The 18,294-nt window shown below is 33.0% G+C and overlaps 3 protein-coding genes across 3 annotated transcripts in view; all 3 read right to left on the bottom strand.

The window, feature by feature from the left end:
• Nucleotides 1-664: 664 nt before the first annotated feature.
• Nucleotides 665-2,210, bottom strand: LOC111440068 (probable disease resistance RPP8-like protein 2). Its single transcript, XM_023077451.1, has one exon. It carries the CDS (start codon nt 2,187-2,189, stop codon nt 1,356-1,358), a length of 834 nt encoding a protein of 277 aa, XP_022933219.1. The 5' UTR covers nt 2,190-2,210; the 3' UTR covers nt 665-1,355.
• On the bottom strand, nt 933-1,220 carry LOC111440072 (putative disease resistance RPP13-like protein 1). The gene has a single exon (XM_023077454.1). The coding sequence runs from the start codon at nt 1,218-1,220 to the stop codon at nt 933-935; it is 288 nt and encodes a 95-aa protein (XP_022933222.1).
• A 13,324-nt stretch (nt 2,211-15,534) lies between the features above and the next one.
• LOC111440071 (putative disease resistance protein RGA3) overlaps nt 15,535-18,294 on the bottom strand; it is a 6,434-nt gene continuing 3,674 nt past the window's right edge. The window contains exons 2-4 of the mRNA XM_023077453.1: nt 16,489-18,292; nt 16,181-16,424; nt 15,535-16,080 (exon numbers count right to left, since the gene is read on the bottom strand). Of these exons, the coding sequence (XP_022933221.1) occupies nt 15,535-16,080; nt 16,181-16,424; nt 16,489-18,292 (2,594 nt within the window). The remainder of the gene's footprint in view (nt 16,081-16,180; nt 16,425-16,488; nt 18,293-18,294) is intronic.

Genomic DNA, 18,294 nt, shown 5'->3' with positions numbered 1-18,294 from the left:
TAGTAATAGAATTAATACAATTGTTAAGGTACAAAGAATACCTTTATAATTTTACTTAGGCTAATGAAAACATTAGAAAAAGGAAGTATAAAGAAAGGAAACAAATATAAAATAGTTATTCTAGAATACACGAACGTTGGGTACATGCGAAACTTTTTCCCGTTCAACACTACCTTCACCAACTTCAAGCTGGGAACATTTATACACATCCAAACGATTCAATCTAGTTAGATTTGACATAGCTTCTTTCGAGGGCAAGTTTTTCAAATTTCTGCACTCCGACAACTCCAATGTCNCTCCTTCCAAGCTTCAAAGTCTGCAAATGGTAAAGCAAAGCAATAGATTTTGGGAGCTCACTTATTCAAGACTTTAAAATGTCAAGACACCTCAAATGCTTCAATTTACTGATTGTGTCAGGCAATTCAGTTATGGACTCATAATCAATAATTAAAATGCGCAAGTAGATGAAGTCAGTGATCTTATCTTGATTACCAAAGGGTACATTTTCACAACAATAAAATGTTCTTCTTTGACGAATCAAAAGAATTTCATCACCATGAGATTTTCCATCGGTTATAAGGTCCTCTCTCAAATGTTGATCATTTGAAATAGCACATGCAACCTCATATATATGATCATGCATCTTACAATATTCAACTTTCCCTCTCTCATCCTTGAAAACATCTTGAAACAAGGAGCGAGACAACAAAATATCAAAATATCTCGCTCCAATATCCTCCATTGTTACATTGCTTCCATTGGGTAGTTGAATAAATCCTTGTGCTACCCACATTTGAACAAGTTCTTCTTTGAGGAACATGGAGTCTTGTGGAAAATTTAAATAGAAGGCAAAACATTGTTTCAACGAGGAAGATGGTAGGCGGTCCACACTTAATTTGATTGTGTATAAAATAAGATCTTCCTTTGCTAATTCAATTCTCACTGGATTTTCCAAAGTCAGATTGCAATTCCTCATCATTCTTGCATGATTTCACCATTCCTCCCAACACTTTCACAATCAATGGTATGCCACCAAATTTTTGAACAAGTTGTGCTCGAATGACATCAGAAATTACTGGTAATTTACTTTCAAATGCACATTTTTCAAATAAAGACCAACAATGATCATCTAGTAACTGCCTCAAATGATGTCGGTATTTTGTCTCCATAATTTCTGCAACTTTATCACTTCTAGTAGTCACAACGATAGCACTTCCCATATTTTTATTGATCTTTAGCAAACAAGCCCTCAACTCATTCCAGAGAATGGGTTCCTCATTCCAAACATCATCAAGCACAACAAAATACTTTTTGTTACTTAGCAGATTTTGGAGCTCTCGAAGAATGATTTCCTTTTAATCTGAGCCACCAAATGTAGGCTTCATGTATCCCACGATTGCTCTTAAAATTTTGTTGATTTTAAAAGGATCAAACACACATACCCATATAAAAGTATCGAAATTCTTCCTTATCATTTCATGATGGAAAATCTCCTTCACCAGAGTTGTTTTTCCTAACCCACCAGTACCAACAATGGGTAAAACAACTAGAGTTTCTTGATTCTTAAGGGCAAATAGGTTATCCACTATATTTAATACTTCAGTTTCCCTTCCAATAACTCCAATTTCATCAGAAAATGAGTCCGTTTTTCGAGTTTGGTAAATATCAATTTCAGCTTCATTGGATATTGTAGCAACACATAGGGATGGACTTTTTGTAGAAATAAACTCATCCAACGTTTTAGAAATAGTTGTGATTTTATTTGCCATTTTGAGACGAAAAGCAAGGGAATTTTTGGAGAATGAAAAGAAATTACGTACCACCTTATCTTTCTCGATTTCCACTTTGCATCGAACGTGTTCATAAGCGAGCTCATCGAGTAAAATATGAGCTTCAAAGACGATATCTTCAAGCTTCTTCACCCATAGCTTCTGGGATTCAAGGTCTGCCTTCATTCTATCAACATCCCTTAGGATGGCTTGCACCATGAGTAAAGAGTCCTTCAGCTTTGAGAGTTCCTCCTTGAATCCCCATGTCAGGCCGATCTGCTCGGCAACACTTTTTGTATGGCAAAGGTCCACAGGAACTCCGCCATGTTTGTATCGTCTCAAAGTTTGCAATTCTGGGGGATTTGTGTGTGTTAGAATGAAGCATACAGAAATCCCATCTAACCTCCTTTTATAGGACATGTTTAACAAAGTGGCCTCCAAAGAAACAGTAACCACAATAATGGATGTTTGAAAAGCAAGGAAACCACGTTTCTAAGACTTTATTTTTATGTCTGCATTCAAAGATTTATAGTAGGGGCCATATTTTTAGGCTTTTTAAATCAATTTTGCAGTTTCAAACCAAAATTAGGAAAAACAGAGTCCATTGAAACAATTTAGAAAAAAATGGGACAATTTCTTTTCCATCCAATTTGTTTTTGTTTATATTTTAAAAAACAAATCATTATAAAAATATATATATTATTCCTCGTTTTAATTTTTATTTGGGTGTTCAACTTTAGATGTCTTTGGACTGACCAAATCGTTCTGAGAGGAAATTGCTTGACGAGGAGAAATAGCCGAAAAAACTTGTTGGAAGAAAAAAAAAACCGAAGCCAAAGAAAACAACAGAGAGAACGATAGCTTCCAATTTGATTTTGCTGAAAAACACTGTGGTTATGTTTCTCGTCTAAAACAAATTGTGACCGCAAATATTGAGATGGCACAAATGGTCAGCTAAAAAGTACTCTCCTGTTCGTATTAGTAAAACATGAATAACCTAACAAAACAAAAAGCCACATAAAAAAGTAAAAAAATCTTTAAACTTTTTTTGTTTCTAATAAATTTATTTTTATTTTGTAATCAACCTTCGTGTTGTTTTTATTTTGATTTCAATTTTTTCGAATTTTTTTAATTTTGATCTGGACTTTTATGGCTCAAAATTTGGGTCGTGACACTCGCTTTGTTAGTTGAATTCTAAGCGGCTTATTTGTTGAATCACGAACATCTTTCTAACTGGTTTTGATAAATTTTATGAGGCATGCTTATTGATTCTCGAACAAGTTTTCATCCTTGTTTGTACGAAATATTAATTTCATCACTCCGATTCACTTTCTTTTAAAGTAAATAGAAAGTTCTATTATTTTTTAATTAGGGTAAAATAGAAATTTAGAACAAACTTACCAAACAAAAAATTATAAAAGTCCAATCTCATTTCCATCTTTGGAAAAATCATTAAAATAATTGATTTTAATAGTAAGAAGAAGTTTCACAATCAAATCAAACCATATATTTGGATTTTTTTTTTGGTAGATTTTTTATTTTCTTATTTTCGAAAAAATATTTTCAAAAATAAAAATAATGAAAATTTCAAAAATTTTAAAGAATCAATTAAAAAATATATTTGTCATAGTCCGATTTTCGAGACTTCGAAGCACCACGTCGACTTACACTAAAAAAATACTATAAAAATGTAATAACACAAAATTTTGAAATTAAAAGAAAATAAATAGAAAAAAAAAGGAGGGAATGTCTCACATTGCTTAAAAACGAGGAATCGGGGTTGACCTTAGTATAAAAGGAAGGTTTCTCGACATTTCAATTCATCAATGATAATACGACAACTTTTTAGCTAGTTTAAATTTTTGGAGTCACGTTTAAAGTATTTATGCGTAATTAAGTTTAGTAGTTTAAATTAGTAAGAGTAAGTTTAAATTATTTTATGCAAAATAATTTAAATTTTTTAGTTAATTTTAAAGTATTCCAGCATAATTAGGCTTAGCTCGTTTAAATGATTGAGAGTAAATTTAAATTATTTTATATAAAATTAGCTAGTTTAAATTATTAGGAATAAATTGAAATTATTTTATAAAAAATTAGGTAATTTAATTTCCATAGTAGAATTCTAATGTATATGTTGGACTCCTTAGACAAAATTAAATTTCAGAGAGCAACGTTAAGCCAGCATCAAAGGGTCGTAATAGCTTCGGTCTAGGACAACCAAGTAAGTGACCCTACCATCGGTTTGATTATAATTGTATGTTGAATGATAACATGTGGCTTCACAAGCATATGCCCATATATGCAAACTATTATGAAATGATATGTATATGATATGATACGTGAATATTATGTTGTATGCAATGAATTTATGATATGATAGGTTGAGATATGATATGATGAAGGCATGCTGAGGATATGTTATGTGACTGTCATGATATATGATATGATGTGATATGTGTATTATGTGAATTGTTACGTCTAAAGTCATGAAAACGATATGATATAACATATGTGGAACATGAATGATATATTATATGATTGACATGTAAAATGACACATTGGCATGAAAAACAACCCTGATACATGTGTGGAAGATACGATAAATGATATGATATGAAGAAAGATGCTGGCAGAGTTGTAGTATATGATAATAAAAAAGGGAAAATGTTGGGATTTCATGTATTATTGTGTGATCATGCATTGGTGGATACCCTCTCTCCTTTCACGTTAGTATGGACGAGTACACTACAAGATAGGACAACGATCATTATGTTTACTATACTGCTGCCATGACAGTCGCTGTTCCTAATATGTGTCCGACATCAACACCTACTAGAGAATGCCCGCTTGACTTAAAAAAGCCCAGGAGGTGATTAAACTGACTGGTGGATCCATACTTGCACATGTGGGCCGTGTGTAGGAAAATTAAGTACACATTCAATTGCCCACTTATGATAGCTGCGGTAAGAAATAGACTGCTATGATAGGTTCCACTCCTGAATTGTATCTGTTTGCATTTAACCGCGATAGGGGTCACTTACTGAGTATTTCTTAAAATACTCAAGCCACGTAATACTTCTATTTCACGTAAAGGCAAGACATACATGTACGGCTGACAATGACACTGCAGTTCGAGACCATGGCACATCCATAGAGTGTTGTTAATGGCCCACGATCGAAAAATGTCAAAACAAATAAAGGGGCCAAAAATAACAATATGCACGTTGTTCTCTAATACATACGGACTCCACAAAAAATTTTCTCATCTGAACACACTCACGAATGATATGGAAGCGAGTGTCAATGTGTTTGCTGCATCCGTGAAATGCTGGATTCTTCATAGTGCAATCACATATTTTTTTTCGACGTAGGGAGTTACCGGCTTTAGTTCACTTATAGTCACTTCACTCAACAAATTTCTCAGCCACAATGCTTGGCACGACACCGCAATTGCTGCCATGAACTCAGCCACATAGGATGATAGTGCCACAGTTCGCTACATTTGAGATTGCCAAGAGAATAAATTTTCGTTGAGATAAAACGTCATTCCTACAGTGCTTTTTCTATCGTCAATGTCTCCAGCTAAATCACTATCGGTAAAATCGACTAGTGCTACAGGACCTTGCCCTCTTTGATACTTCAATCATTAGAGATTGAAACAATTCTCAATTGTTTTTCAGCAACTAAACAAAAAATCACAAACCATTCGAGTCTCTCTCCAGCAATAGAGAACATCTTGAAAATTAGGTTAGAACTTTGACTAAGGAGAGAATGGCAAGGTCATCGGTTGTCAATTTCATATAGGCAAGGTCATCATATGTGTGGTGAGGATCACCTTTATCTTCATACACTCGTCTTTGAGAGCTCTTTCTCGAAGCCCCATGCTAGACCAATTTTCTCACCCTTTACTTTCACTATCTTCCTCAACCCTTCCACCCCCACCAAAACTCCACAAAAATTCTCTTATGATAATATTTTGTAGTTCTTCCAAGGAAGTAAGGTCTAAATTATTCATTTATGCATTATTTAGAAAATGTTAATTCGTGAACCTCGAAAACTTCAAACAAAATACAGTAATAATGTGTGCCTTTGTTACTTTAATAAGATAAAATGATGAACATCCACGCTACTTGGTACAATAATCAAAATGTTATCAAGAGAATCATTAGAGGATATAAACAAAGAATACAGCTTTTTATAAATACCATCGAAACCAAAATTACAAAAAAAAATAAATAATAATAATAATTTAATTGAATCGATTATGCTTTCAAACTGAATCGTGAAAACGGTAGTAAACAAAGTCAATACAATTGTTCAAATACATGGAATAAAATTATAATTTAACTTAGACTAATGTAAATATTAAAAAAAATACAAAAAGAAAAAAAAGAAAAACAAACGTAAATAAGTGTTTTAGAATACATGAATACGAGCTACATGGAAAACTTTCACCAGTTCAAAGCTCCCTTCACCATGTTCAAGTTGGGAACACTGAAACACTGTGAATTTTTTCAATCCAGTAAAATTTGACATGGCTTCTTTCGATGACAAGCTTTTCAAATTTTTGCATTTGACTATCACCAATGTCTCCAAATATGTAATGTTTCCTAAACATTCTAACAAAGATTCAAGTCCATTAAAAGACTCACCAGGCAACAATCTTAAAGTAGTGAGATGCTCACGTTGTTTAAGAAGTTGTGTTAAACATTTAGTTTTTGTTTCACGATATAAGATTTTGAAGTCGATTGAAAGTGAATGGAAGTCTATGAATGGACTCCCTATCATAATTCTTCCTTTGGCCAATGAACTTGTAATTTAAGTCTCAAAAAACCTTGCAAATTTGAAGGGGAAAGATCCTCAAGAAAGTAGGCTATGCACAAATCTTCACATGCTGCTAGGTTTTAATGAGTTTAGTAGTTTTGTCAAAATTCCATATAAATAAATCTCTAGGGATCAAAATTTTGGAGGACCTTCCTAGCTTGGAAATATGTTTGGAATATTCGTTAACTTGGGACAAGAATTAATGAATAACTTTCTCGAACTATGTGAGTGAGAAGCTGTATTCTCTCGAAACTTTAAGGTGTACATATTAAAGTAAAACAATAGATTTTGGGAGTACATCTATTAAAGTTCGTGAAATGTTTAGATACCTCAAATGTTTCAATTTAACGATTGAATTTGACAATTTACTTATAAATTCTAAAATTAAAACGTGCAAGTAGATGAAGTTGGTGATCTTATTGCGAATGTCAAAGGCTACATTTGTAGTACAATAGAGTGTATTTTTTGGCTAATCGAAAGATCTTTCTCACCTTGAGATGTTTATTTGAACTCAAATTTTGATCATTCGAAATAGTGCACGTGGCTTCATGTATAAGATCATGCATCTTACAAATATAATTTTGCCTATTTTGCCTCTCGCATGCTTGATAACATCTTGAAACAATGAGCGAGACAACAAAATATCAAAGTATGTTGCTCCAATATCCTCCATTATTACATTGTGTCAGTTGGATAGTTGAATAAACCCTTGTGCTATCCAGGTCTGAATAAGTTCTTTCTTGTAGAAGAGAAAGTCTGGTGGGAAATTTGAACCATCGGCAAAATATTGTTTCAATGAGGAAGATGGTAGACGGTACATACTTAATTTGACTGTAGATAAAATATGATTTTCATCTTGTAATGCAATTCTATCCGTCCCACATCATTCTTGAATGATTTTACCATTCCTCCTAACATTTTCACCATCAAGGGTTTGCCACCAAATTTTTTAACAAGTTCTTCCCAAGTTACATCACCAACTATTGGTAATACACTTCTAAATGTATATTTTTCAAATAAATACCAACAATGATCATCTGGTAAGTACCTCAAATGATGTCTATAATTTGTCTCCATAATTTCTGCTACTTTTTCACTCCCCGTACTTTAAACATTTTGATTGATCTTTAGCAAACAAGTCCTCAACTCATTCTATAGATTGAGATGTAAATTCCAAACATAATTAAGCACAAGAAAATAGAGTTTTTGTTGCTATTGAAGTATGAGAGCCACCAAAAAGTAGTATTTAAGGTTTTCAAGATTTCTCTTAAAATTTTATTTATATTAAAATGATCAGACACACGTACCCATATAAAAGTATCGAAATTCTTCCTTATCATTTCATGATGGAAAACCTCCTTCACCAAAGCTTTTTTTTTCCTAAACCACGGGTACCAACAATGGGTACAACAATTAGAATTTATTGATTCTTAAGGGCTAGGAACTTATCCACTATATTTGATACTTCAATTTTCCTCCCAATAACTCTAATTTTATCGGGAAAGGAGTTCATCTCTACAATTTGGCTTAGATTAGTTTGAGCTTCTTTAGATGTTGTAGCAATGAATCCCACGCAACTTTTTCTCGAGTCATGTTCATGTAACATTTTAGCTACACCTTTGATTTCATTGGCCATTTTGAGACGAAAAAGATTGATGTTTTTGGATGATGAAACGAAATTACTTACCATCACACCTTTTCCAGATTCTATCTTGCATCAAACTTCTTCATAAGCAAGCTCATCGAGTAAAACACCAACTTTCTTAGGATGGCTTGCGCTACGAGAAAATAGTGTTGGAAATTACTCACGATCCAATATGTCAGAAACAAATAACTGAAGCTTGAAAACAACTTGAGAGGAGAGAGGTTATGAATAGAGTAACCTTGAGCATATCTGCTTCATTAATTTTTTTCTAGTAAATAACATACCTATTTATAGTGGAGATTTCATAATCAATTCCCTAAACTTTCAAATCAATAACTATTAGATGTTTCTAATATATCTCTGAAAGTTAATAACTTCTTTTACTAAGTCAAGCTTATTAACTCACACCGAATCCTTAAATTTTAAGAGTTTCTTATTGAATTCCTATGCCATATTAATCTCAATTAAACATCTAGACATGACCAAATGTGGGTTCCAACCAAAAGTTAGAATAATAATTCATGTTTGAAAAGTTTTAAAAGGTTGAAAAGACATTTAATACTTTATTTTCTAAAGTAGTCTACTTTCAACCATTCAAAGACGTGCTATTTAAATCAATTTCTCTGTTAGAAACAAAATTAGGAAAAAATAGAGCCCATTTGAACCAGTTTAGAAAAACTGAGACAATTTTTTGTCGAATGCATTTGCTTGAGAGACTTAAAATATTGGTTCAAAATGTTTTCATTGTAAAATTTTATGCCGCTCTTCATTGAAGTTATTGATTCAACTCCTTGGTACAGATAATCTTAAAAATCTATTCGTATAACAAGTTGACTAAAAGCTAAGGTGAGATTATAAGTATACTGATCGTAAAAATACTAAATTTAATTTTGTTCGGGTGAAAACATAAACTAATTACACTTTTACTCAGGTTGAGTAAGAAAACTCCAACAAAAGTAATTAGAATTTCCATACCTATGACATCTAGAATACATACAAATTGAACATTTCAGCATAGCCAAAGATGTTTGTAACAACATGATATGGATGATATCACTCTCTTATTCATCCACAAACATCTTTGGTTTAGAGGAAAATTCAAAAAGAAAATCCTTATAAAATAATCTATCAAGGCCTCCACTATTTTTCGAAATTCGTAATTGATATGGAAGATGACTCGACTTTTAAAACAATTGTTGGGTGGGTAACAGCTCACACCATGTCATTTCATCCTTTGTTTCCTTTCAACTTTGTCTTTCACATGCTCTTGTCTAATTCATAAACGATTTGAATTGAATAAATATATTTATTTATTTAACTTGTCAATTCTCAATTACAAAATTTAATCCACAATTTGGTAACTACTACCGATTCTTTTATAGTTGCTCCATAAGTTAGTAGCTTATTCTACTAAGTCTACTAATATTTCTCTTAAGGTTACTCCATAAGTAAGTATAAAACTTGGTGGCGCATGATGACGCGTAGTGGCGCGTGGTGACTCGTGGTGGCGCATGGGAGCGCTTGAGGTACTATTACCCATCCTATTCGACTTTTGTTTGCCCGATTTCAATTCTAATCATATTTTTATGTGACTTAGGACTTAATTGGGAAAAATCAATATTTTTAGACACCTATTTGCACAGGAACGTTAAACAAAAGGGCACACGTCAATCATGTGAGTCCACATGGTATTTAGAAAGCAATACTTGTAGGAATCGCTTGACATGAATGCTCGCTGGTGAATTTACCTTTGGTGGTTGCTTTCCATGAATGAATTTAGGTAGTCCAATTATTATGAGTATGAGTGTATTATGTGAAGCATTATGAGAATTATCTGAATGTTGCAATTATGCTTTAAGCTTCCGCTATATATATGCATATGTTTAATTTGTGTTGAAAGGAGGATGTGAATTTGGGAACTCTGCGATCAGGTGCTTGATGGATGTTATCGCCTCGTTGAGCATGTATGTTTAGTTTGCAGAAAATATGTATGATGATGCTAGATGATGGTTGTATGCAAACTTAGTTATTTTCCAAGACCCATTAATAAGATAAGATTAGTGATTCGTGGTTATAAGTGACACTGAGTCTAGATCTAACCTTTCCATGGGAGCTTAACAGATAACCACAACAAATCAAGTACGTTAGGAGTGTTCTTAGGCTGCTAGTTGTGTGAACGGTATCAATAGCTTTGTGGGATGACCAAGGGTTCCTGATCAGTTCTCACTGCTCCTAGCGGTTTCACATGGTTAAAGTGTCCCCATGTCGCACAACCCATTAACTACATGGGAAAGGGTTGGGTTGCACCTCCAATAAGGGGGACTATCATGGGCCTAGGAGGTACTCAGCAAACCCCTAGATAAGATGTCATATAGTCTCAGAATGCTATGCAGAGGTAGCGCCTCATAGAGAGACATCGGTGATTACAGCTCGGTATAAGGAGCTCTTAGGGATTACAAGAAAAGACAGAGAACCAGAGAAGCCCCAATGGGATAAGACCAACACCAGATGTCCTAGAGCCAATTAGAACCACGTGGGAACCTGTTAATCTTGGGATGCAATGAAGAGTCTATAAGTAGGTGGCTTATTGAGTATAATTTTTATACTCATCCAAGTTTTCCTATCTTTTTCAGATGTTCGCTGACTGACGGTCGGGATGGAGGAGCGTTCGAGAGCTGTGCTGTCACAGAGGGGGTCGTTCCGCAGCGTCAATCCATTTTCCATCTTTTTGAGTCTTTTGTATATTCCTTTTGTAACGACCCTAAATTTTCACATACTCAGAGTCGTTACTAACGTCTCATGCTCATCTATAATGCAGAAATATAATTCTTACATGAACATAATTTATAACGTAAAATTCAAAAACACTTTTAAAACAACTTCTTTTGTGGAAAACACAGCCATGGTCTTACGTGTTTAAATATGACATACTGAAATTTAGAGAAATAAAAAACAAATACAAAATAATTTAAAACAATGAAATGCAAAACAACCTATTCTAACTTATGACTAGAAATTTAAATATGAATCTACCCTATGCACGTGCCACAGTCTCTGCTCGTGATGTCGCCGTCCTCCGTACAAGTGCGCCTTGTCTTTACCTGAAAAATGATGTGGCACACGGCCTGAGTATTTCAAAGAATACTCAATAAGTGGCCCCATTATAGGGGCCATGCTAATGCAAACACATGCAATCATGATTTAGGGACTTATCTCTGATCATCTTAGGGGTGGCCTCCAGTCTCGGATAAATTGGATGTGTAGTACTTCCCTACACACGACTCACACGTGCGAGTGTGAATCCCAAGGGCGCTCGCACACCCCCTGGACCCTCTGGTCAAGCTAATCTGTAGCGACGTCCGGAGGTCAGCGGAACCCCATAGTGTCATGCGCCTCATGAACACCCTCATCTGTGTGCATTCGCACCTGTGCGCATTCGCGCTCATCATATGGTGCGCGTCCGCACTCATCATCTCTAGGGGAAGTAGCCCTATGCTTATGAACATACAATATGCATGAGGTCCCTCTAAATCCATCATAATGTATCTTCTGACACAACCCTCTAATCTCATCTATTTGTTACTCTAAGTAACACATACTTGTGGATATTTATATTAATATCATTTTCACGCTCTTAGGGTTGTGTCCTATGTCGATCTAACGACATGATGCAATATGACACTCATCATCATATAGCATGCTCAATATGAAAAACATCATCATATTAAGGTAAACATCATGCAATCATCATACTTATCATATTGCCACAAAGTGCATCAAACATATCAAGTAACATCATCAAGTATCGTAACCCACACATCATCATAACTCATATGCCGCATCGTACGACATAGTTCATACATCATCATAACTCATACAATTTTTAGCCTATCCTATTGTAAGACCACTCACCTGGTTGGCCTTAGCCGAAGTATTCCCTAATTTATCAAGTTCGGTTTTGTTCTTTGTATCCGAGCCAACCTATATGAACCATGACATCAATTTCAATTCTCTAAATTTTACAATGGTCCATGTGTTAAACTCCATGTGAGCATTAGAGACTTTATGAGTATTGTATATATATATATATATATCTCGTTATTCTTTTTTTTACTCTATGTATTTACTCTGTGAAATTGTTTCTATTCACCAAATCTTCCATTTTCCTCCATCACTGGCTCTCTTTTCTTTTCTGTATTTAATTAGTTAAATATATATAATTTTCTTTCCTTTACCTCTTTCTTTTCTTTTCTTCTTTTATGTACTTAATTAAATATATATATATATATATATATATATATATATATATATTTTCTTCACCTCTCTCTGTCTAATTCTTTTCAAACCGCTCTCTCAGTTTAATTCTTTTCCAAACCTCTCGTTTAATTCTTTTCTTCTCTGTTTAATTCTTTTCTTTCCTATTTAATTCTAACAGTTTAGTAAGTGAAGGGGAAATCTAATTCTAAATAATTGTATAAAGGAGAAGATCTATGATCTCATTCAAAGATCTGATATGATTTCTAACTGCCGAGTAAAATCAAAATAACTTTAGGTGGAAATCTGATTCTAATTAATTCGATAAAGGATTTTGAATTTTTTCTTTTCTTTCCTAAAAATATCATTCTGATTTTGTTTTCTTTCCTAATAATATCAGTAATCGTCATTTTTTTTTAATTCTGCCTATTGTACTGGCTATTTTCAATCGAATTTGATTTTCATTTCTTTCCTAAAAAAATATCTATGCAACTAACTGAACCATTTTAGATGGATTTAATTTTCTTTTTTCTTCTTTTTTTTTTTAGTTTTTTAGTTTTTTAGTTTTTTTTTTCTCTTCCCTTCTTTTGATTGTTTGATTTGTTTTTACAGTTTCTCGTCTTTGTTTGTATTTCTTTTCCCCTACCAAATATTAATTGATTCTTGAGTTAAGATATTATCATTTCTAACTCAGATCTAAATAATTGCAACATACTAATATCCTTCCATACAATAAAAGGAAAAGGTAGATTTGACTATTAACCTTTTAAAATGACATCTCTTCAATTATCTGCCTAATCATCCCTCCATTATTTCTTTTTTTTCTCCTAGAAAATCTATTTGCCTTTTTTCTCTCCATAAAATGGTCTTTCTTGCCAGAAGATTTATCTGCCTTTCTTCTCCCCATAAAATCTTTTTGTTTTTAGAATTATTGATGACCGATGAGGAGGTATTTTAGGGTAGGGTGGAGAGATTAAGAGAGGGGTGGTCAGCTACTTTTTTTTATTGCTTATTTTATTATTTTTATTTTATTATTATTATTATTATTATTGTTATTATTATTATTATTATTATTGTTATTATTATTATTATTATTATTGTTATTATTATTATTATTATTATTGTTGTTGTTATTATTATTATTATATATAACCTAACGGGGCGTTACACCTTTTATATTTGAATCCCGTTTAATATCTTGAAACAAAACTTCCCTTCTTTTATTTTAATTAAATAGTATTTTTATCTTTTCCTCTTTTTTCTTTTCTTATATTTTTGTTTGTTTTTACTTTCTTCTTTTTGGTCACGGTCCGAATTTTCGTGAGTAGCGAGTACTGGAGCGTTACACTCCCCTCTTTTCCTCTCTTTATCATTGTCACTTCTCCTAAAGTGACTTTCTATAGTGATGACATTTGTTTCAACATCCTGGCTCTGATACCAAAGGTTGGATGTGACCCTGGATCAAAATAAATTGAAACAAGTAAAAGAAGCAAATGAACTTGGTCCACAATTTGGCAACTACCGCCAATTCTCCTATAATTGCTTCATAAGTTAGTAATTTATTCTACCGAGTCTAATAATAATTCTCTCAAGGTTACTTCATAGGCCAAGTCTACTAATCATTCTCCTAAAGTTACTATGAAGTGAGTAACTTGTTCTACTAGCTCAAGTTTATTAGCTCCGACTTTTTATGCTGCCCTCAATCCTATATTCTCCACGGCATTATAGGTCTTACATGGTATCAATAGATTTGGAGTTTTTTTTTTAAGAAAGGCATAAGAGGTACTAGTTCCATAAATAAAGTTCAACTGCTCTCTAATAAAGTATAATATAAGTTGTAATTGAGTTCCTTCAAAACTATTCTATTTTGTTGGAACAACACGTAAGATAAAATCTCGTTGTCTAGTTTAAAATCCTAATGCTCCAATAGCTTTAGAAATAAGCCCGAGCTTTTTAGAGTCTAGAGAAAAGCCTGTAGTAGCTTACTAGATCAACGATGCGATCAGAGCATATTTGGTATATTTATATATTTATTTATTTCTATTTTTGTTTTCAGATATTGGAATGCTGTTGGTTGAGGTGGAAAAGCATCCAAGAGCTACATTGTCACAAAGGGGTTGTTACAAAGCATCAATTCATTTCTATAATTGAGTGTTTTTTTTATCTCATTTTGTAATTGTATCGCAAACCCTTTTTCCGTTTGTAATAAATTGAACAACGCCCTCTTGTAATCGAACTTTTGTTTTATTATTTCATTTTGGTGTTATCTGTAATAAATTGAACAACGCCCTCTTGTAATCGAACTTTTGTTTTATTATTTCATTTTGGTGTTATCTTTATTTTTGTTTAATTTTTTCGGATTTTCTCATGTTATTTTATTTTATTTTATTTTATACTTTTATTTATTTCATTTTCTTTTTCTTTTTTTAGTCACGATCAAATTTGAATCATGACTTGTTAGCTAAACTTTAAGTGGCTTATTAGTTGAATCAAGAACAACTTTCTAATCTAGTTGTTGAATTTTAAGTGGCATACTAATTAGTTCCAAACATTTTTTTTAACTTAATTCAAACTAAATATTAATTTTATCACTCATATATTGATTCAATTTCTTTTCTAACTGGTTAGAAAGTTAGGTTTTTCTTATTTTATTTTTATTAAAGTATGGTAACATAGAAATTTAATTAAAAAAAAAACTAAATATTTCATAATTAAATGTCTAAACATAAAATAGAATAATAATTTGAATAAAGATAAAATGATGAACTAAAACGTTTCACATGCAGCTTGATTTAGTTTGTTTTTTTATTTTTTATTTTTCACTTTAGTTTTGATTTGGTTTTCAAACCTAATCAACCTTTTCCCATTCAACACTAACTTGTAGTAATTATTGTAGTAACAGAATCAATATAATCTTTAAAGTACAAAGAAAGTACAAAGAATACAATTATAATTTTACTTAGGCTAATGAAAACATTAAAATTATATATATATATATATATATATATATAAAAGAAAAGAAACAAATATAAAATAGTTATTTTAGAATACATGAACATCGGGTACATGCGAAACCTTTTCCCGTTCAACACTACCGTCACCAACTTCAAGCTGGGAACATTCATACACTTCCAAACAATTCAATCTAGCTAGATTTGACATAGCTTCTTTCGAGGGCAAATTTTTCAAATTTCTGCAATACCATAATTTCAACGTCTCCAAAGATGTAATGTTCCCCAACCATTCTGGCAAAGATTCAATGCCATTAAAACTCTCAATATGCAAGGATCTTAATGAAGTGAGGAGCTCAAGCTGTCGAGGAAGTTGTGTTAAACTATTAGTTCCTGTTTCATGCAACTTAAGAACTTCAAGTGAATTGAAGGGCATGAATCGACTCCAATCATGACCCTCCATTGGCCCTTTAACTTTCAATGTTTTCAAGTTATGAATACCGTCGAGCCCCTCTCTCAAATTATGAAAGTTTTCAATTTCTAATGAAGACGAGTTTTTGCATATATTGCAAATTTGGAAAGGAAATATCATCACAAAAGTTGCATATGCAAAAATCTTCGAGCGAGCTACAACATTCTAACCAGTTTGGCAGCTTTACCAAACTTGTACAATCATAAATGCTTAGAGATCGAAGGTTTGGAGGAGTTTGAAAACTTGAAAATAACCTTGCATTAACAGTGTCAGCTTCCAACCTCGGGCTATGCGTTGCAAAAATGTTTGGAATATTCGTTAGTTTGCGACAAGAATGAATGGTTAAGCTTTCGAGTTTAGGAAAAGTTGTACTATTCGTCACAGTACCAACATGTTTCCATTGCTCTAAAGTGTCCATATTCGAAATTTCAAATGCTTTCAATTGAGGAAATAAAATTTTACTGTCGCGATAATTCCTGTAAAACTCGTCTCCAATACTTTTTACACCTCTTAGGTTACAAATGTAAAGAACTTCAAGTTTGGACAACTGTCCTAGCATTGGTAAAGTTTTACATCTTATGCAAAACTCGCCGAAGCTTAATTAAGTTTTTAACAAAAATACCACTAGGCATAAGTTCACTTGCAAAGTGAACAATACTCAATGCTTGAAGGTTTATGTGTGGTTGAAGCCCTTCCAACACATTCAAATCATTGTCAACACAGTCTTCTCTACTAAAACTCCATTCAAAAGATAGATTAGTAATGTTTTCCTTCTCAACTAAATTTGCAGCCATGGCCTCCTTTTTACTTTTGACTTTCTCGAGTTGTAGAAGACTTAATTGACCTTTAAGGTTTTTTAAAGGTCCAAGCTCCTCAATCTTATATCCTTCATCAGACTCAACTACAAAAATAGAAAGCGTTTGAAGTTGAGTCATTCCACTTAAATGTTTAGGCATCTGATGACTTTGATTTAAATTACACCAACCAAATTCTAAATGCCTTAAGTTGATCAACTTTCTCAACTTCCTTGGAAGCTTTATACCCCTTCGAAGCTTCAAAGACTGTAAATTGTAAAGCAAAACAATTGATTTTGGGAGCTCACTTATTCCAGATTTTGAAATGTCAAGATACCTCAAATGTTTCAATTTACCAATTGTATCAAGCAATTCAGTTACAAACTCACCACTAATAATTAAAACCCGCAAGTAAATGAAGTTAGTGATCTTAACTTGATTACCAAATGGTACATTTTCACAACAATAAACTGTTCTTCTTCTTCGACGGATCAAAAGAACTTCATCATCATGAGATTTTCCATCTGTTACAAGGTCCTCTCTCCAATGTTGATCATTTGAAATAGCACATGCGACCTCATATATAAGATCATGCATCTTACAATATTCAACTTTTCCTCTCTCATCCTTGACAACATCTTGAAACAAGGAGCGAGACAACAAAATATCGAAATATCTCGCTCCAATATCCTCCATTGTTACATTGCTTCCATTGGGTATCTGAATAAACCCTTGTGCTACCCACATTTGAACAAGTTCTTCTTTATCGAAGAAAAAGTCGGGTGGAAAATTTGAACAGTAGGTAAAACATTGTTTCAATGAAGAAGATGGTAGACGGTCCACACTTAATTTGATTGTGAATAAAATAAGATCTTCCTTTGACAATTCAATTCTCACTAGCTTTTCCAAAGTCGATTGCAATTCCTCATCATTCTTGCATGATATCACCATTCCTCCCAACACTTTCACAATCAATGGTATGCCACCAAATTTTTTAACAAGTTTTCCTTGAATGACATCAGAAATTACTGGTAATTTACTTTCAAATGCACATTTTTCAAATAACGACCAACAATGATCATCTAGTAATGGACTCAAATGATGTCTGTATTTTGTCTCCATAATTTCTGCAACTTTATCACTTCTGGTAGTCACAACTATAGCACTTCCCATATTTTTATTGATCTTTAGTAAACAAGCCCTCAACTCAGTCCAGAGAATGGGTTCCTCGTTCCAAACATCATCAAGCACAAGAAAATACTTTTTTCCACTCAGTAGATCTTGGAGCTTCAGAAGAATGACTTCCTTTTCATCTGAGCCATCAAGCTTAGGATTCAAGGATTTCAGGATTGCTCTTAAAATTTTGTTGATTTTAAAAGGATGAGACACGCATACCCATATAAAAGTATCAAAATTCTTCCTTATGGTTTCATGATGGAAAATCTCCTTCACCAGAGTTGTTTTTCCTAACCCACCGGTACCAACAATGGGTAAAACAACTAGAGTTTTTTGGTTATTGAGGGCAAGTAGTTTATCCAATATATTTGATACTTCAGATTCCCTTCCAATAACTCCAATTTCATCT

Source organism: Cucurbita moschata, unplaced genomic scaffold (genome assembly GCF_002738365.1).
Source record: "Cucurbita moschata cultivar Rifu unplaced genomic scaffold, Cmos_1.0 Cmo_Scf00134, whole genome shotgun sequence".
Classification (NCBI taxonomy): domain Eukaryota; kingdom Viridiplantae; phylum Streptophyta; class Magnoliopsida; order Cucurbitales; family Cucurbitaceae; genus Cucurbita; species Cucurbita moschata.
The sequence above is the reverse complement of the archived record's forward strand: the minus strand, read 5'-3'. Positions and strand labels throughout refer to the sequence as shown.